The sequence below is a fragment of the Orcinus orca genome, chromosome X (assembly GCF_937001465.1).
Source record: "Orcinus orca chromosome X, mOrcOrc1.1, whole genome shotgun sequence".
Lineage (NCBI taxonomy): Eukaryota > Metazoa > Chordata > Mammalia > Artiodactyla > Delphinidae > Orcinus > Orcinus orca.
Genome location: NC_064580.1, coordinates 95,624,059 through 95,644,858, shown reverse-complemented (window position 1 = coordinate 95,644,858; position 20,800 = coordinate 95,624,059). Strand labels below are relative to the sequence as shown.

Genomic DNA, 20,800 nt, shown 5'->3' with positions numbered 1-20,800 from the left:
GGATCCTCCCGGAGCAGGGCTTGAACCCGTGTCCCCGGCATTGGCAGGCAGATTCTCAACCACTGCACCACTGGGGAAGCCCTACAGTTTCTTTTAAGAGGCAGTCATTAAGGACCTTGAGTCTAAAACTAGACCACTTGTTTTCACAATCTGGCTGCACCACGTACTAGTTGTGTATCCTTGGGCAAGTTACTTGACTTTTCTCTGCCTCCGTTTCCTCATGTATAAAATGTGGATGATAATAATACAAACCCTATAGGACTGTTGTGATGATTCAACAATTTAGTATATGTAAAGCCCATAGAGCAGTGACTAACACATAGTGAGCCTTCAGTAACTGTTAGCTATAATTATTAACATAGAGAGAGACAAGTGTTTGTGGAACTCAATAAAAAAAATCACTTTAGAAGTTTTATTTATATGTTAATTCCCAGCTACTCCTACCTATAAACTTGGAATCTCATGCCTATTCAGGATTTTGGAGCATTCCTTGAATGTGGCCCCCTGAGCATCCTAGCCCTTATCAGAACTCTCCTGTGAAGAATCTGCTGTCCCCGTAGGTAGAGAAGGCTAGAGGGCCCTCACTTGCATGAATATTTCTATCACGTCACCTAACATTCCACAACTGGGGATTGTTTCCTTTGGGTAGTCACCAGGATTTCCTGGACCCCCTGTTAAAATGCAAGCAGCCTTGGACGTATAGCACAAGAGATGCATTAGTGGAATGTGGCAAGGCTAAGAGTGGGCTTTGTTGGAGCCAAATGGCCTTGGGTTTGAATTCTGACTCCACCACTTATTCAGAATCCAACTGTCTGGGCTTAAATTCTGGCTCCACTGATTAGTGGCTGTGTGACTTAGGGTCAGTCACTTTAACCTCTCTTTACTTCTGCAATTCAAACAGTACCTATCTTATGGGATCATTGTGCAGATAAAGGGAGATACAGGGATTCCAAGAATGCCTACCATATCATCAGTACTCAATAAATATTATTATTGCCTAACTTATCTGAGTCTTGGTATCCTCATTTACAAAATGGGGGGAATAATAGCTACTTTCATGGTTGTTGTGAATATAAAATGAGATAATGTACATGTAAAAATGCCTACCGTACTAAAAACCGGCAGCCAAATAATGACCATTGGCAAGAACAGGTGGAGAAACAAGAACTCTCGTATATTGATGGTGGGAATGTAAAATGGTACAGCCTCTTTGGAAAACAGTTTGACAATTCCTCAGAAAGCTAAACATAGAGTTATCACGTCCCAGCAATTCCACGTTTAGGTATATACCCCAAAGAATTGAAAACGTATGTCCACACAAAAACTTGTACACGATGTTCATAGAAGCATTATTCATAATAGCTAAAAAGTGGAAATTACCCAAATGTCTATCCATTCATAAATGAGTGAACAAAATGTGATATATGCAATAAAGCAGAAAATTATTCAGCCGTAAAAAGGAATGAAGTAGTGATGCATGCTACAAGATACATGACCTTTGAAAACATTGTGCTAAGTCACAGATGACTACATATTGTACATGGGCATTTATATGAAATGTCCAGAACAGGCAATACCACAGAGACAGAAAGTAGATTGGTGGGTGACAAGGGCTGGGAGGAGGGGAAGAATAGGGAATGACAGCTAAATGGATACGGGATTTCTTTGTGGCAGGTCATAGAAATGCTCTGGAATTGGATAGTAGCGATGGTTATACAACCTTGCGATTACATATATCAAAACCCGCCAAATTGTACACTTTAAAAGAGTGAATTTTATGGTATGTGAATTATGTCTCAGTAAAGCTGTTAGCTTTTTAAATGTCTGACATATGGTAACCATAATTTAACAGAAATCATTTTTAGCCTCCAACCCCTCAGCTCTTACCTTAGGAATACAGAACAGGTCCCTGAATGAATGATGCTCGCGACAAAGAGGATTGCTAAGGGGAAGGGGATAGATTTAAAGTATGGGCGTGTGTGCAGAGTTGGGGGAGAGGGAGTTGGGGGGTCTCTCTTGGAAGGAAAGGCAGTGAGGCATTTAAGGAGGACAGAAGGAGACAAACTTCACCTACTTCCAATTTTGCAGGGAGTCAGCCTGGATCATCTTTCATATCCTGGACTGGAATCACAACTGATGAATGTTCTGGCATTTAAAGCCATCCTGGAAAAAGGACATCATGTGTGATTATTGGACAGAAGAGAAAAAGGAAGAACACAGAGGCAAAATCCGAGGGTATGTGAGTCCAACTTTGAAAGGTAGAAGTAGGCAGTAGTCCGTGGAGGATGCATTTATCCAGAGGACTCTGTTAATCTCTGGGTCAATGCATTTAGGTCAGCACTAACTCTGCTACAGGTGGGATCAATTTAAAGGATTAGAAGTGTCTCTCTAAATCCTAATCCTGGTCTTGGGCTGGGGATGCCGAAGAGTGATTTAAAAAAAAGGTGTACTCTCCCTCTCAATTATTTCCCCATTAATGGAATTTATCAACAGACTGGAGTCCTTGGCAGGACTATGAACGCAGAGGATGCCCTGAAATGGACACACGGGGTAGCCAGAGATTTGCATGCGCAGATGCTAAATTGAAGACTTTTGAGTGGTGAATTACATGGTGAGTAGTTGACAGCTCTTGTTTATTAGAAATATTGTAGTGGGGAAAAAACATAGCCCACTTGGGAGCTCAATCTTCTGACTGAGATATATCAGTTTTACTGCAATGTGTGGCGGGAAAAAAGAAACAAAATAAAAAATGAAAGAGAGAAAGAAAGAATGAGAGAAAGGGGGAAAAAAGAGCTTTCAAGACACTTTAAATAAAGATTTGGGCTCAAAGGCTCTCATCCAAGCTTTCATTTAGTTTCTCTCGTGATTCTTTTTTATTTCATCCTGATGTTGTCTTACACAAGCTGTTAACTTGATTCAGGCTGTAACTGCGAAGATCTATCATCCATAGAAGTCCTCAGCTTGACAAGCTAGGATGAGGAACCATTTTCCTCAGAGCTATTTGTCATAGTCTTTCTTTGTACATGTTTAAAGAACAGTCATTTCCCTTTTGAAATCAGGCTTCGCATCACATTGTGAAAGCTACCTGAAATAAAATGATGCATCCCTATGCTCCTTTCCATGGAAGCCCGATTCCATGCAGGTGTTCAAACCTGAGTTACCTAGGCAACGGCCCCAGAAGAGCTGTGGGTCAGTAGTATTCTATTTTCAAAATTTCATACCTTCAAACTTTTAGTTACGTCCACATTTCCCATTAATCCCAAAGAAGGCTTCAGCAGGCTTGTTGCGAAGACAGTGTCTTTGACACAAGAGCTTTATAATTTTGTTTTTAAACCCAAATCAGCAGGAAAAAAGAAGGCTTAGGGCATCCTCTCTCCCCCCTCCCTCCCTCCCTCTCCCTTCGTTTTTCCCTTCATTCTTTCCTCCCTCCCTCCCTTCCTCCCTTCATCTTCCTCTCTTCTCTGTCTCATTTTTTTTTTCAGACTAAGTTTCCTTCTGCAGAATCCTGGGATCAGGGATCAAGACTACATTCTAGAGCAACACAGAACTTTCTGGTTCTCAAGGGAGTGCTAGCAGAGCTAGAAACACCACCCAATGCATGAAATAGAGCCCAGGAAGAACGGAGAGACAAATCTTCAGCTTGGGAGTTGTTTAACAAAGGGCAACAACAACCTAGACAAACAGCAAGAGGTACTCTCTGACGTGTGTGTGGCTTGAGGAAGGACCCATGTTGTAAATGTGTAAACTTGAAAAATGCCACACAAAAGGAGCAAAATTTGAATTTGAATTTTTTATTATGATAAGAACACTTAACATGAGATTTGCCCTCTTAACAAATTTTTAAGTGCAAAATACAATATTGTTAACTATAGGCACTATGTTGTACAGTAAATCTCTAGATCTTTTTCAGCTTGCTGGACTAAAACTCTCTGCTCATTGAACTTGCCATTTCCCTCTCTCCATAGCCCTCAGCAGCCACTATTCTATTCTCTGCTTCAATGCATTTGATTACGTTAGACATCTCACATAAGCAGAATTACACAGTATTTGTCCTGGCTTTTTCATTTAGCATAATATCCTCCAGGTTCATCCATGTATTTGCATATGGCAGGAATTTCTTCTTTTCAAAGGCTTAATAATATTCCATTTTATGTATTTACCACATTTTCTTTTCCATTCATCCATCGACGGACATTTATGTTGTTTCCATATCTTGGCTATCGTGAATAATGCTGCAATGAACATGGGAGTGCAGATAGCTCTTTGAGAGCCTGATTTCAATTCTTTTAGATATGTATATCCAGAAGTTGGATTACTAGATTATATGGTAGTTCTATTCTTAATGTTTCGAGGAATGTCCATACTGTTTTCCATAGCTGCTACACCATCTTACATTCCCATTAAGAGTTTGCAAGGCCTGAAACAAAAGCCTGTTCAAGAACATGGTAATAAAACCTTTCACTTGTGCTCCATATCTCCTCTTCACTATTTATTCAACAAACACTTGCTGAGTACCTATTATGTTTCAGGCCCTGTGCAGGGTCCTGGAGATACCATGGTGAGCAAAAGCAAGCAGGGAACTTACAAATTTGACCTTTTACACATGAGCCATGTTGGTGGATATTATTGCTCTCTTCCTCCTGATGTACATAGTTTCTTTTCCTGGTAAGATTTCTTGGCCAGGCCCTATAGTACCCCACTTTTTATTTCGTAGCTACAGGCCTAGCACAGAACAGGTTCTCAATGTATCCTTGCTCATAGTGATAAGATAGTGAATGGTTTTAGGAATCCAGATTTTCAGTAATAGTATAACTACAGCATGGGGGTGGCACTCCACATTGTAGGTACTTGATAGAGGATTCTAGACCCAAATTTAAAATGATCAGGAACTAGATCTGCCAGATGGGAGTAAGCGCAAACCACTCCAGCAAAATCTAATTAGAACAGCAGAGCCTAGGGAATGTTGAATGAATTCAGAAAGCAGTTTCATAGTGCAGAGGTTTAGAAAAGTCACTGCTTGGAAGAAGTACAGAATCCCAGGATCAATGTACATCAGAGAAGAAAGGGACTTGAAGATCCTCTAGTTCAGCTGTGGGAGAAAAAGAGAGACCTAGAAGGGGGAACAATATCTTCAGTGTCACATGGTGAATCAGTGGCAGATCTGGGTTCAAGATCCAGGCCTTCCGATTCCCAAAGCAGTCCTCTTTCCAAACAGCAAGGAAGAACTAGTATTTACTGAAGGACAACTGCGTGCTCAGCATTCTATCTTATTTAATCCCTTACCTCAAAAGCGTTCAATTAAATTTGCCTCCATCTTGTAGATGAAGCAGTTAAGAAGCAGAACTAACGTGCCAAAGGTCGTACTCCCAAGACTTCTGTTCTCAAAGACTAGGATTAGCTTCATATAGAGTACCATGTGATTGGAGGCCCGCACCCCCAGTTGTGCAATACTGCACCCTCAGTGAGGGGTCCCCAGGTTTGGCCGGAACACTGGTGGCAAATTTCTTCTAGTTGGATAATAAATTTCTGTTTGTTCCTCCTAGTTTACTCCAACCCTCCCCCTCATTACTTAATTTATTATTTCATAGGGAACAAAGGGATTTTTAAAAAAACACCAATGAATCATTCAAGCTCTATCTGGGTAGCATAGAAGGTATAATAAGGACTGTCTCAGTGACTTCATAGATTAGGGGCTGTTGGCAGGCAGTGCTTGATCAACTGGGATACAAATCCCCATCCTGCTACCATGTGCCCTCAGGCAAATTACTTACCCTTTCTGAGCCTCAGGTTCGTCATCTGTAAATGAGGGTAATAATAGTATCTACCTCAAAGGGCTGCGACGAGTCGATTTTGTTTATTTATTTATTTATTTTTATTTATTTTACTTAGTTATTACTATCATTAGTTGCTCTTCTTTTATTTTTTTATTGAAGTATAGTTGATTTACAGTGTTGTACCAATCTCTGCTGTACAGCAAAGTGACTCAGTTATATACATATAGATATTCTTTTTCTTATATGCTTTTCCATTATGGTTTACCATAGGAGACTGAATATAGTTCCCTGTGCTATACAGTAGGACCTTGTTGTTTATCCATCCTATATATAATAGCTTTCATCTACTAATCCCAAGCTCCCAGTCCTTCCCTCCCCCATCCCCCTCCCCCTCGGCAACCACAAGTCTGTTCTCTGTGTCTGTGAGTCTGTTTCTGTTTTGCAGATGGGTTCGTTTGTGTCATATTTTAGATTCCACATGTAAGTGATATCATATGGTATTTGTCTTTTTCTTTCTGACTTAACTTGGCTTCGTATGACAACCTCTAGCTGCATCCACGTTGCTGCAGATGGCATTATTTTGTTCTTTTCTTATGGCTGAGTAGTGCTCCATTTTAACCTGTGTACAAATGATGGGGCATACTATTGTGGTACGTCTGTAAGATCCAGCAGATGTGCCCCTGAGTGGTTTCTTGAAGAGTCAGGCTTTCTCATAAAATTAGGGGTGAAAGTCAAGGTGATAAGCAACAGACCCGGCCCAGACAGAATTATTGCTGGCAAGCCCAGTCACACAAGAGCCGATTATTAACCCTGAAGAGAGCCATGCCATTATTTTGATCTTTGGTTGGAATTAAAAATTCACTAAGGATTTTCCTCATTACTATCTCCCCCAAGCAGTTAATTCTTCTTTTTATATCTAGTGAGGTTATTCTTGGCCTTGGAGCAACTTTAGTGTTTTATTAATTCATTTCACAAACATTTATCTGGTACCTACTATGTGTTGGCTAGGCATTAGTGCGATGAAGAAGATCCTTAGGAAATCCCAGTACAATGGGCTCTGTTCCCCATAGAGAGTTGCCCTCGTTGCCTACCCCTTGTAGTTGAAAGTATGAGGTCCTGTAAATACAGAGATAGCAAACAGTTCGGTAGCTTTGTCACAACACAGACCAGAAACAGGGACAGTTTATAAATCAGAGGAACGCCTTTCCTAATGGGTATAAGGCACAGGTGGAAAAACAATGAACTCAACCTGGGGGTGTTAATTAAGGCTGCACAGAGGAGGGAACACTTTATTTGGGTCTTGAAGGTAGAGTTCATCAGGAGAATCTGGAAGTGGAGTATGGGAGGAAGGAGGAGGACATTTCAGGCAGAAGGAATGGCATTTTCCAAATCCTATGCTTGGCAGACTATGTGACATATGTCTATAGAACTGCAAAAAATTTACTATAGCATCAGGAGAGAACAGGGAGATGGGGGGTATAGGGAAAGACAAGGGCCAAGTGGAGAAAGGCTTTGCATGCATCATCTTGAAAGAGCTCTCCACATTTACTGACTCCACTTCATTCATCCCCATTCTTTTTTTTTTTTTTTTTTTTTTTGCGGTACGCGGGCCTCTCACTGTTGTGGCCTCTCCCGTTGTGGAGCACAGGCTCCGGACGCGCAGGCTCAGCGGCCATGGCTCATGGGCCCAGCCGCTCCGCGGTGTGTGGGATCTTCCCGGACTGGGTCACGAATCCGTGTCCCCTGCATCGGCAGGCAGACTCTCAACCACTGCGCCACCAGGGAAGCCCATCCCCATTTATTTTTGACTCATTGTGGGTCCTTCCACTTGCAGCCTTACTCTCTGAATCCAAATCTAATGGACAGAGACCTTTCTATATTTAGTTCACCTGACTTCTCAACAGAGTGTGAGATGTGATAAACAATCTTCATCCTCAAAGTGTCATCTTCCTTGTATTGTAAGATATCACTGTCTCCTGGATTTTGCTGTTTCTCTGGACTTTTCATGGAAGTTTTCATTATAACCTCCTTTCTCTCTGCCTGACCTTTAATTGTTGTGGGTTTTCAGGATCTTGTCCTCTGACTTCTTTCTCTACTTTGCAACTGTCTTTTGTTGATCTTATACACTGCCATGTCTTCAATTACCCTCTATCAATTGATTACATTCAAATTTATATCTCTGGCCCAGCTTTCTGTTACAAGATCCAGTATGTCAAATCGTCAACTGGATCTTGCTACTTGGATATTCTACAGGCATCATCAGTTCAACGTGTCTAATAGAATACATTATATTTCCCAACCCTTCCTTTAGTGTTCCCTATCTCAGAGACTTATATCTTTTTCTCACCAGTTGCCTAGCCCAAAATCATCTTGGAGTCCTCCTTTTTCCCCCTTACCTTCTACATCTTGTCAGTCACTAAGTTATTATTGGCTTTACCTTCTTAATCTCTTTGATGTTTTTAATCTTGGTGGAATTCATCTCCATTCCTCTACGTCTTTACTACCACTCTCTTGGTCTGCCATCATTTCTCATACGGATTACTACAACAGCCTCCAAACTGGTCTCCCTGCCTCCAGTCTTGCCCCCTTCCAACCCATTCTCCACACTGCTACTTGAGTAATCTTTAGAAAATGAAGATCTTATTACATCATTTCTCTGCTTAAAACTATTATCTACAGGATTAAATCTAAAAACTTATGAATGGCATATAGGACTCTTGGTGACCTGGCCCCTGCCTTGGTTGACATCACAGACCTGAGCAGAACAAATGCATATCTTTTTCCTTTTTTAACCTCTGGGCCTTACTGTATATTGTTCCTTCTGCCTAGAAGGCTCTTAGCAACGACCCCCTTGCAACCCCACTCAGCTGGCTAACTTTTCTTTCAATACTTAACTCAGAGAGACGTCCTTCCCCCTCCCTCTTCTCCTCCCCTGAAATTTGGGTTTGGGTGATCCTCTCTGTTTTCCTCTGTCTGGGCTACCTCAGTCATAGCACTTCTTACTCTGCTTTGCCATTATCTATTTACATCTGTGTCTGTCCCCAAGAGGGCGGTGTGGTGGAGAAACATGGACATATTTGAAACTATAATAATGATAAAAATATCACTAATATAAAGTTAATGACCTGCCAAACCCTGTTAAAAGTGTTTGCTGTATGTTAATCCATGTAATCCTTACAACACTGTGAGATGAGCAACTATTACTGAAGTTGAATCAACAGTACTTGGTGTTGGATTGAATGAGGGGCAGAGAAGAAGGAAGAGTCTCAGCTGACTACCAGGTTTCTGACCGGAGCAAGTAGGTGAAGGGTAGATGGACGCACCATCTCCTGAGATAAGGATTACAGGAAGTAGAGGAAGAGGAGGACTTTTGGTCAGGGTAGGGGAGAGAATCTTCTAGTGTAGGGACTGCCATTCCTTTGCCATTCTTTCATAACTGTTATTTCCAGAAGTTTCAGGAATAATGTGCGTAACATACCTTTGCTTCTGATTGACAGGCATTTGGAAACAACAGTGTCCATCTCGGGACAGCAGACTCACCTTCCAGTATTTCTTCATTAGCCTGCTGGAAGCAGGAGAGCTCTGTTCTTGGGACCCTGGCCTTTCTCTCACCTTATGCTCTGGTTTGCGGCTCCCGGAAGACAGCGAGGGCTCCGTGGCCTTGCATCCTTCAAGCTCCTGTGGTGTTTGTGCCTCCTGGCCCTTACGTCCCTCCCACAGCGGATATGGGCACCCCCCTACAAGATAGGGGTGGTGGGCCCTTGGACTTGTGATCCGTTGTTCTCAAAGGCCCTGCCCGAGGTTGCCGCTCGGTTAGCCATTGAGCGGATCAACAAGGACCCATCGTTTGACCTGGGTTACTCTTTTGAATACGTGATTCTCAACGAAGACTGCCAGGCTTCCAGGGCTCTATCCAGTTTCATTTCCCACCACCAGATGGCCTCAGGATTTATTGGCCCTGCCAACCCTGGCTACTGCGAGGCAGCCTCACTCCTGGGAAACAGCTGGGACAAAGGGATTTTCTCTTGGGCCTGTGTGAATTATGAATTAGACAATAAAAATAGCCACCCGACCTTTTCTCGGACACTCCCTTCTCCCATCCGGGTGCTGGTAACCGTCATGAAATATTTCCAGTGGGCTCACGCTGGAGTCATTTCCTCAGATGAAGACATTTGGGTGCATACAGCCCATCGAGTTGCAAGTGCTCTTCGGAGTCGCGGCCTACCTGTAGGGGTCGTCCTGACCACAGGACAAGACAGCCAAAGCATCCAGAAAGCTCTGCAGCGGATTCGCCAGGCAGACAGAATTCTCAGTGAGTGCCTTCTCCTGGCTCAGCTTTAAATGTGGCTTCAGTGAAAGGATATGACAATGTCCAAAATTTTCCTATCCTCACACCCTAGGATAGCACATCACTCTCCAGTTCTTCATGCATTTGCTCCCTTTCAATCACACTCGGGCCCCAAGACTATCCTTCTTCAACAGAGCCTATCTCAGCACCTGGGTGGGGAAGATTAGCATCAAGAGCAGCTGTGGTCACACACCCTCCATGCCCTTAGGACCCCAGCAGTTTCAGATCAGCCAAGAAGCGGTGTTCTTATGGCTCTGTTTTTGTCTGGTCTAGTCACTGAAGGGAGATTTACCCTTGATTCTCTCCTGGGTACTTTCCCTCACAGGTGCTCAGTGCCCTTGTGTCATCACATCTCACTTAGAACCTGTCTTCTCTGGACTCAAAAATGCACACCCACCCCTTCTCACTTTCCACTCCCTAAAAGCAGGGCTTCTCTCTCTGCAGCACACAACAAGCCGATGTGGAGGGAGCTAGCTGATAATTAAAAGCATATTAAAATGAGAAGCCTGCCTAAATTTTAACCTTTCCCCTCCCAAGAGAAGTTTTATGTTCAAAGATGATTCTTAAAAAAAAAACACAAACAAAGATGATTCTTGCAGAGACCATGGACCAAGTGTAAAGCAAAGGACTGACCCACTGACCCAGGGCAAGTTGGGTGCATTTTGGGAAAGGGGAGGGCTCTTCCTGGTCCTCTTAAATCAGATGGAAGTCTTTTACATATACATACTGCAAGCCTTTGTGACACTTGGTTTTGACTTTTTTTCTATTCGAATTTTTTAATCTCCACTTTACCTTTTTTCTGGAAAGTAGCAGTGATTTGTGGGAACACTGCTCATCCTCTCTTGCAGTCACTCCATCGCTTTAGGACAGATAGCTCAGAAACTACTTGTCAAACTGATTACTTCTAGGATTAGTCCTGGTCCCAGTCATTTCCTTAACACAGCAATGGACTTGTTAGAGAATGGTCCAGCTTAGGGCTGGCCTATACCCAGGAGCCCATTTTAAGTTTCAAGTGTCTCCAGTATTGGACCTTAATTATGATCATTATGGGAGGATGAGGGCAAGAATTTTTAGTTCCAGGAACTATAGTAGTCTGCTTCCAGCTCCAGTCTACAAGATCCTATAAATGTTAAGCAATCAGTGTGGCTCTGATTACTTCATAATAGAGCTTGATTCTTTCAAAGCAGAGCACAGAATTATTTTTAAAGATATACAACCATTTCCAGGGAGGAATCATGCCAGAAACAGGCTAACATACTTAATATCATAACTTTATAATATGTTACAAATCTTCATGAAGCCCCGTGTCTCCTGCAAGTTTACATTCCATGAGTGTTTCACATCCCACCCATTCTAAATAGTATACTCTTTGAAATGACATTTTGGCCTCTACCATGAAATGTTAAATAAATCCAGGCCCCGAAGCTCTTTGGGTTGTCAGACTGAGAGAAGTTAGGATTGAGTGTTTACCACCCACAATTCTTTTGAGGCAGGGAGGTAGCAAATGTACATATTATCGCCGTACTATTAGAGACGCATTCCTCTAGGTCAATGGTTCTTACTCTGGCTGCACACTGGAAATACCTGGATATCTTTTCAAAATGATTGAGGCCAGAATACCACCTCCAGACATTCTGATGGTCTGTGGTGAGGCCCCAGCAAAGGTATTTTAAAGAGCTTCCCAGGTGCTTGTAAAATGTAGCCAGAGTCAAGAACCACTGCTTCAAGTTCAAGAAAATGCAAATAAATGTTCCCTACTTTAAGTTATCAGACAAATTTTTGTCTTAATATGACTTGGTTTAATCAGATTGCTTTCTGTATAGCAGTGTGGATCAGCTCGCTAAGGGAATGAAAATTTTAAGATGGGGGTAAGGGGGTAGGAGGCTAGAAGCCTAGAGACGGAGGTATGTGGTTATGCAGCAAAGAAAGACCCTGGGTAGGGAGAAAAGCAGCAGAAAGCGCAGTAGGGACTCAGAAAGGGAGATAAAAGGGAGTGAAGACAAAGCTCTGCTCTCCAAGATTTTGCGCCGGGTTTCTGACAAAACATAGGCAGACTCAGGTGAGGTGTGCTGGGAACTCAGTGTTATGAATCAGAACGTGGGTAGGTTGGGGCGGATGCAGGGAAACTGAGCCATTGGCTGAGCTGCGGCCTGAGTAGGACCTCGGGCACCTGAGTGTGCACTGTCCAAAAGCGTGCGTGGTACTCACACTTGGCACAGCTAGTTTTTGGTATCTGAGGGCACTCCAAGTGATGGGTGCGATATGACAGGAGGACTTGCAGAAGGGGAGTGAGTCTTAAGGTAAGCTTGTTGTCCACTTGATCATCCATTGAGACTAGTGCCCCAGCCAATAGGAGCATGATTCAGAGTATGAATATAAATAGAGTATCAGGACTTTAGCCACGAGGCCTAGGGTTCAGGGCACATCTCCAGTCCAATCAGAGAATGGGAGATCTGGTGAGAAACTGAGCTAGAAGTTAATGAGTATGGATTGCGCCAACTGAGCAGTAAGGACGGTTACAATACACCATATCCAGCATCTACTAGATCAAATCTCTAGCTGATCTTCTAGCCCCTTTCAACTGGTGGGACTGAGCCTGTGAAAGTATTCCTAGCTGTTGACTATTGGGACTGAAAGAGCACTGAGGTTTTTGTGGTGACCTCAGCTGAGAAGGGCTGAGGAAGGCAGTGCCTGGCCTCTTCCTTATTTTGCTGGGTATGAGACTACTTCTTAACACTGTGGACCCCCAAGTAAACCTTCAGAGAAGGACCTTTTGTGATGTACAAAATATAGTGGAAAGGGATCCCTTTGGAGAGGACAGGCAATATTTGGAAGTAATGGAAATAGCTGGAAGACTGGTTTTGTCTGACCTACTCACTATAACAGTGACCAAAGCCCCATGTGGCAGTGGCAGTGGTGGCGGCAGTGAGAGATAGTGTTGGGGAGGGAGGGTAGAGCTGCTATGCCACTTCTCTTCCTCGTAAATTTATGTTTCCAATTATCACTGGCACATTACTGGAATCAGAAGGAATGTCTTTCTCAGAAACTGGTCTAAATTTTGCTTACACAACAGCAGGACAATGATAAAATTTAATAGTAAAGATGATCATAACAATAATAATGGTTGTGGGCTCTTGGGAAGGGAAACAGCAGGGGTGTTACTAGAGGCTGCCATTGAGACAATGAAAGCAACCATAATACCACTTTACATGTGAACAGCTCTCTACAGTTTACAAGGTATTTGCATATAGATAATGTCATTTAATCCTCAGGGTTATCCAGGAGCAAGGTATTTTCTTCCAAGTTTTACAACAGCTGTGAATCTCACATAACAAGTAGGTAGGTGTACGCATTATTAACACCAAAGAATGGGGTAAATGAAGTCCCAGAGAAGGGGGGGATTCGGGATTCAGCCTCTCCCAGATTGTCAGCTCACTTCTTTTAAGCTTCAGAGGCAATTACCAATTAACTTTGTGTCTGACAAAGTCATATAGGAGAGATATTAATCAAGGACAAAGGCCTCAGCTTACAGGCAGGGCTGCTGTGTGTGGCTTTCCCTGCCCAAGGGAATCTAGCTGAGTGGGCTTGAGGGCCAAAATTCAGTTCACTCTCTGCTCCTTAAACCATGAGTCCTGTTGGAGATTTTGATCCAATGGCACAAAAGAGCATCACTCACCAGGCAGAGCACCTGAGGGACTGCAATTACCCAGAAGTTCTTTTGCTAATTCTCAACAAAGACTAGCAGGAGGCCCCGCTAAAAAGCTCTTTAGAGAACTTTTCAAATGGCTATTTCGAGCCCTCCTCCCTTCTCCTCACCTTTTTGCCTATCAATGCTTGGCTGATTGTGAAATCCTTTCAATGTGGGTTTACAAGGTTGTTGAACCATTTGGGGATTTCTTTAAATCCTTCCAAATTGGGAATGCTTCATTACAGTATGATGTTCAGTAACTAGGACACAGTCAGAATGTCCTTCTCTCTTGTTTTTTTTTTTTTAAACACCTTTATTGGAGTATAATTGCTTTACAATGGAGTGTTAGTTTCTGCTTTATAACCAAGTGAATCAGTTATACATATACATATGTTCCCATATCTCTTCCCTCTTGTTCTTCCAAAGTCAGATACTTTATTACTACCTCATTGTCAGGGACCTGGCTGGCCTCTTCCATCTATTGAAGATTCTTGACATAAAAAAAAAAACCAATAATAATAATAGAAATGATAATAGCTAATATTTATTGAGAATTTGTTATATGCTAGTCATTTTGCAAGGGTTTTATATGGACCATCTCATTCAATTCTTGCAACCTCCCTATAAAGTAAGGCCAATTACTATTTAATGCACTTCACGAATGAGACTTTGGAGGCTGAGAGAGGTTAAATAACTTGCTTAATGTCACACAGCTAGTGAGTGGGAAAACTAGGATATGTATTCAGGTTGATCTAAAGCAGTGCCTCTCAAACCTAAGTGTGACCGGAATCCCCTGGGGGGCTTGCGTCCCTCCTCCAGAGTTTCTGACTCAGGAGGGCTGGGATAGGGTACCAGAATCTGCATTTCTAACCAGTTCAAGGTGGTGCTGATGTTGCTGGTCCAGGGATCATACTTTGAGAATCACTGGTTTAATGAAAGACATGCTCTCCTGCCTCCTGTCCACTTGAGGGATGCCCCTAAAGCTTACTCACTTGACACCCTGTGTTCCATGGTGTATAATTTAGCCCTTCCATTTTTCTTTCTTAACTTTTGGGCCCACTGATGAAATTCTTTTAAGTGCCCCAAGGTAACAAGTATCGCCCCAGTTTTCCTACAGTAGTAAGAATAGTGATACTGTAATACTATGGCCAAGAGCCTTAGTGATGATAGGGAATTTGGTATACAGTTTGGTATAGATAAATGTAAGTAAATGTAAATGGTGAAAGGACAACTTGCTCTCTTGAATGGGTCCACTATCAGTAATGATATATTTACTGAAGACCCAGCCCAGGAGGAAATCTCTAAACATCTAGGCTTCCTGCGTTTAGGAGGCCTTACCTGCATAGCAATTTAGGAAAAGCTGAAGAAAACATACGTTGCAAAGTATGGAGAAATATTAAAAACATAAGCTGGGCAGCAATGTGAAGGCGATAAAAGTACTTGTAATAACAGTTTTACTGGGTAAGAAAAAACACGATCTGATGCAGACAGAATGGCCATTGAATGTAATATGTGTCTGACAGCATGCTGAGCTACTTGGACCAGTTTGACACTGGTGGCAGGTAAGTTAAGTGGTGGTCTCAGGACTTAAGGCCAAAAATGTGTGCAGTGTCCTCAGTCGATAGAAATAGCCACACATCGTGTACTACAGTGTTCTTAAAGTGTGGTTTGAGGGCCTCCTGCACTGAATCACACTTTGGGCGGTGGTTGGGAAACATGCAGATTCCAGAGCCTCCCTCCCTCTTTTTATGTATCCATTTTATAGAGTGCATGGGGGAGAACTGAGGGGAGGAAGGTGTGACTCTACTTGTTTCAGAGTGTGGCCAGATGGGGCTGAATCCTGGGGGAATGTGAGACGTGGGATAAATCACACTGTATGCCCCCCTCCTCCTCTGACCTGCTTACTCTCCCATCTCTCAACACTTGTTAACACAAAATAGGTTAAAATGAAGATTAGTGGTAGGAAATGTCGCAAAAGGGTTAAAATGAAAATTAAGGACAATAGAATGGAGGGTTTCTGGGGATTGGGAGCAGTATTGTGGGCTCACAATATGAATATGACTCCTAAGAACTTCTTCAGCAATAGCTAGTGAAACCATCTTCATCTCACAAGGTGTGAGACTGGGCTCAGGTTCCTCCACGAAGCACTCCATAGCCAGTAATCTGGGAGAAATAAAATTTGCTTTTGGAGAAACATAGTTCCTCCACCTCGAGGAAGTATTGGATAGAGTATTTCAATATAGGAAGAGAGGTAGGAATTGAGTGACTTGGGAATTGGCTTCTCCTAGAGTTAGACATTTCCTGCTGCTAGCATTGAGGGTGAAAGGGAGGGTCCTGAGCAGCCTGCCATAGTGGGTACCACAGTATGAAGACATAGCTACTAGACAACTCAGTTGGGGCTCAGGTGGCTCAGAGAAAGTGCTAATATCATATCCTAGTGAGATGGGATCTCAGGAGGATGTATCTCCTGGTCCTTGTTTAGGCTATAGAGTGGCTTGACTGTTAACAATCAGGATGGAAACTTACAAATTAATGTTACTCAGTGATGACCTGTTGACCCAGGTCTTGTCGAGGATTTACGGTTTCTGTCCACTAATCCTTTCCTGACAACTTACAGGTAAAATCCCATTTTAATGAATGTCATTTTGAGATAATAAAGCTATTTAGTAAAATAATCATGTAGAACAGATGCATCTACAAATCCCTATTGACAAAGCACTCAATCTATTAAATTAAGATGGTGCTGTTTGAATTCAGTATTTATGCTTTCTGTTTTAATCGTGTTCGATGGAAAAGTCTTACCTTGCAAAAAATAGAGTAGCTTGTGATCATTCCCTCGAAGCTTCCATTTCATCATCTGTAAAATAATGGGGGAGTAAGACAGGCTAGATGGTCTCAAAGGGTCTTTACAGTAATAAAAATTCTGACTCTGCCTAAAATGTCCTCTGTGTGGGCCAATGAAAGGAAAATTAACGGGAGGGTAAGGTCTTGAGCACAGTTAATGACACTAAACATTAAACACAGGCATGTTATTATCTACCTGCCCAGCAAATATCCCTTCGAATTGTTCCTCCATGCTAGCAACCCAAAATGCCCATGTCTTGCATCTCAAGGAACCCACGAAAGATACCCAGATACAAAACTTCTCTTTCTGAAATTTTTTCAAACATTCATTGTTCACTGGGTATATAATATGTACCAGGATACAGAAATAAAATACAGTTTTTGACTTCAAGGAACTCATGGTTTCATAGTAGAGGCTGACATAAATAAATAAGGGCAATGAATCTTGTAACTGCCATGACAGAAGTCAGTTCAGGGTACAGTGGGGCTCTAAACCAGTGTCACAAGTTGGTACCCTAGTAAAAAGAATGGCAGATGGAGATCTGTGTGCAGGAAGCTTATTGGGGGAATGCTTTCAAGGATAACACTTGTGAAGGAGAGGCAGCAGTAGGATTGGAAAAATTAAACTGTCATGCAGTCACAACAAAGGTCCCAGCCAGTCCCTGTGGGAGCTCTGGAGCTGGGGTGGCCCTTCAGTGTTGTCCAGAATTAAGGAGTGTTGGCCTTTATGCCTCCATATTGACCAGTCATTGGGTACAGGCAGATACAGAGAAAGGGGTGCAATGTGATAATAATTGTTTAATAGCCAGTTTATCGGGGGAGGAGGGGAAAGCCCTGATCTGTAGCATTTGCTAATTTCCATGGTGTTATAACACCCACCATGGCCAATTTCAAGCTACCAACATGACATTAACTAGTTCATAATATCCCTGAAAATTTAACCATAGTCTTTTGTGAACCAGCACAAGCCAGCTCCCCACACACTACGGTGGTTCTCCTCAGCTGAGGGCAATTCCCTGAGAGGTATCAGCTATTATCTCCAAACATTCCCAGCAGCTAGGAGAATGAATGCTTCATTCCTGAGGGTTGCATCTGACTGGCACACCGCAGCGCCCAATACACGTAGTATATGTTAAAATATTTGCTGTATTTCAACCAACAAAAAGCACTTAGTTCTATTTAACATTTCCCATCCAGGGGAGTAATTTTAATATTCCTTTAAGTTAATTAAATGAATTTTATCTCTATTGGGTAACCTTGGTCTCATAATCTAATCTCTGTTTTTGTAGAAGATCCCAATACTGACCTGCTTGCCAAGGATACTGTTGGAAGAACTGACCAGCTACCCGAAGTACCTGACTAAACTCAGTTTTTCCCCTCAATGGACATGTTACGGAATTAATTTGACCAAAGTGATTCATGTTTAATGATGTAGCCAAACTTAGGGAGTTAGGGGCCTTCGGTTCTAGTTTCTCTTTCTAAATCCAATCATTGCCTTGTTGGACCTCTCTGTCACTCCATTTTCCCATCATACAATGTGTGATTATGAACAAGGGCTCAAGAACTAGCTCCAAAGATATCCCTAGAGTATTCAAAGGAAGGTTTGCGCATCAGAATACGTGTAGAACCTCTCAGGGTAATTATATTGAAGGAGCTAATGGTCATTTGAAAACTCAAGTTATGGTGTGTGTGTTTGGTATCTAAATCCACTTCATAACTTACTAGGTACACCTTAAAAAATGAAGGGTACCATCTCTGGCTCAAAGGGGAAATTTTCTGAGGGTATCTAACAAGCGCAAAGAAGGTTTTTGAAAATAGATGAGGCAATACGTAAATACCAAAGACCAGTCATTGAACGTAGTTTAAGCATACTCAGTTCCTGAGATTAAAGGTTCCATGTAAGCATGTATAATTAATAGTTACCAAAGGCAGTAGGGTCTTTGCCTTTCTTCAAGGAGCTCAGAATACTTGCCAGGCATTATCTAATTAAACTACTCAATGTACCTGTGAAATGCATTGGCATCTACATTTTAAAGATGTGGGCAGTGAAGCACAAGTGGGCTTAAACTAAACTCATTTAGCATGCCAAGGGCGAAATTGGATACAAGACTTTCAGTCTCATGGTCTAGCTGCCACTCTTCAACCGTGGCCTCCACTAATCCACTCTATTCTAGCATAGCCTTGCCAAACAACATAGTTTCATAAGTCTAGGAAGAATTAAAGTGAGTGCAAAGTAATTCCAATGATAGGGAAGTTGGATTTTTTAAAATTGAACATATCACCCGTAATATTAGTAGCATTTATAGCAGAGTGTGAGTTAGTACCATTCATTGTCTATAATGGCCTTGGTAAGGGTGGGAACAGTTGGTCAACATCTGTTAGAATGTATGTCTGTAGGAGGTAGGCAATAAAAAGCAACAGTGGCTATGGGAGTATCACCCATCTTCTCCCTCTAGCCTTCTTATTCTTAGGTATAATAATAGCTACCATTTATTGAGCACTGTGTGCTAAGCCCATTGTATGTATTCCCCCTTCAGTCATCACTACCACCCCACGAAGTACATATTTACTAGAGAGGTTAAGTAATTTACCTAAGGGTATACAGCTAGTAACTGGTGATGTTAGGATATAAACCTAGGTTTTCCAACTCCAAAGCCTCTTCATTATGCTACCTCCCACTTGCTATATTTGTTTATTTCAGTCTAGTACCAGTCTCTGCAGCCTGTAGACGTGTCTGATTTTTCCCTATTGCCTAATTAGAGTCCCTGAAATACCTCAGCCTCAACTCAGGGTTTCAACATCTTGTTCATCTAAAGACATAAGATAGATATCATTTACAAATTGGTTATAATACAATTATTTGTTTCTCCCAGTCTGTAGTTTTTGGCACTATATTTTACTAACATATTGCCACCATAACCTCCCTGCTTTGTCGGTTTCAGTAATCATCATGTGTATGCATTCGACCTTGATTGGGGGAGAGACTCAGACGCATCTCTTGGAATGGGCTCACGATCTGAAAATGACTGATGGAACCTATGTCTTTGTTCCCTATGATGCCCTGCTCTACAGTTTACCTTATAAGCATACCCCCTACCAGGTTCTAAGGAACAATCCAAAACTCCGGGAAGCCTATGATGCTGTGTTGACCATTACAGTGGAGTCCCAAGAAAAGACCTTCTATCAAGCCTTTATGGAGGCAGCAGCTAGAGGTGAAATTCCTGAGAAGCTGGAGTCAGATCAAGTAAGTGCAGATTCACAAGTTAATCATGAACAGAAAACCTCAAAAATCAGGAAGGTAAATATTTTTCCTATCAAGTGCCTCTATTCCATAGGAAACTCAGTCAACAGCAGGCAACCACACACAAATTTAAAACACCTTTTGTTTGCAGAAAACATTTATAAAACAAAGATACATTATTGGAGGTTTTGTTTTTAAATCTTCAAGCAACCTGCAATGATAACATATACAGCCATGAAGAAGAAATAAAATGTGTTTCAGAACAGGGAAACAAAACTTTAATATATACTAGTGCCGTTCAAGGGGCCTAGTAAAAAGAAATCTTGTTTCTCACCCGAGTTTGGAACCAATTCAACAATAGGAGAGCTGGTATGTAGGAAGATATTACCATTATTATTGATAAAGCTGGTGCTGGAGAATGCGGCTTCTGTCTACATGCATTTGAGTTTCCCAGTATTGAATCTAGGGGTTGATCAGACTTCTCCATCTAGTTACCAGCATTGCTGGACCCCTATATTTCTGCCCCGTGAGGACATGCCTTTTGTAAAACGTCCAGCCTGAAAGAGCATAGTGGAGCTTACTCCCAAGAGAAAGAAGTTAGGAAGGCTTGGGCTACACATGTTCAGTTCTCCTTCCAAACTAACCAGTCAGATTAAGTCACTCCTTTGTGGGAAGGAATGAGTAAGGGGTTGAAGAGGTCAGGTGGTTTTTGTTAGTAGAGCTATCTCTATATGAAAGGAATCATTTGGAATGGGGAAGAATTCCTCCCTAATAATATACGAGAAATAATATTTATGTATGTATAGATGAATATATGTATAAACGTATTTCAGATCAAATCACAGCCATTTGAGGGCTAGTGGAAGGAAAAGCAGTGGGGACAGGATGAAAGCAAGGAAATGAAT

At 42.1% G+C, this 20,800-nt stretch overlaps 1 protein-coding gene across 1 annotated transcript in view; it reads left to right on the top strand.

Annotated features, from left to right (window-relative positions):
* Positions 1 to 2,397: 2,397 nt before the first annotated feature.
* The window catches only part of GUCY2F (guanylate cyclase 2F, retinal), a 90,564-nt gene continuing 72,161 nt past the window's right edge, over positions 2,398 to 20,800 (top strand). The window contains exons 1-3 of the mRNA XM_004281529.2: positions 2,398 to 2,611; positions 9,272 to 10,086; positions 19,597 to 19,898. Of these exons, the coding sequence (XP_004281577.1) occupies positions 9,390 to 10,086; positions 19,597 to 19,898 (999 nt within the window). The 5' untranslated portion in view covers positions 2,398 to 2,611; positions 9,272 to 9,389. The remainder of the gene's footprint in view (positions 2,612 to 9,271; positions 10,087 to 19,596; positions 19,899 to 20,800) is intronic.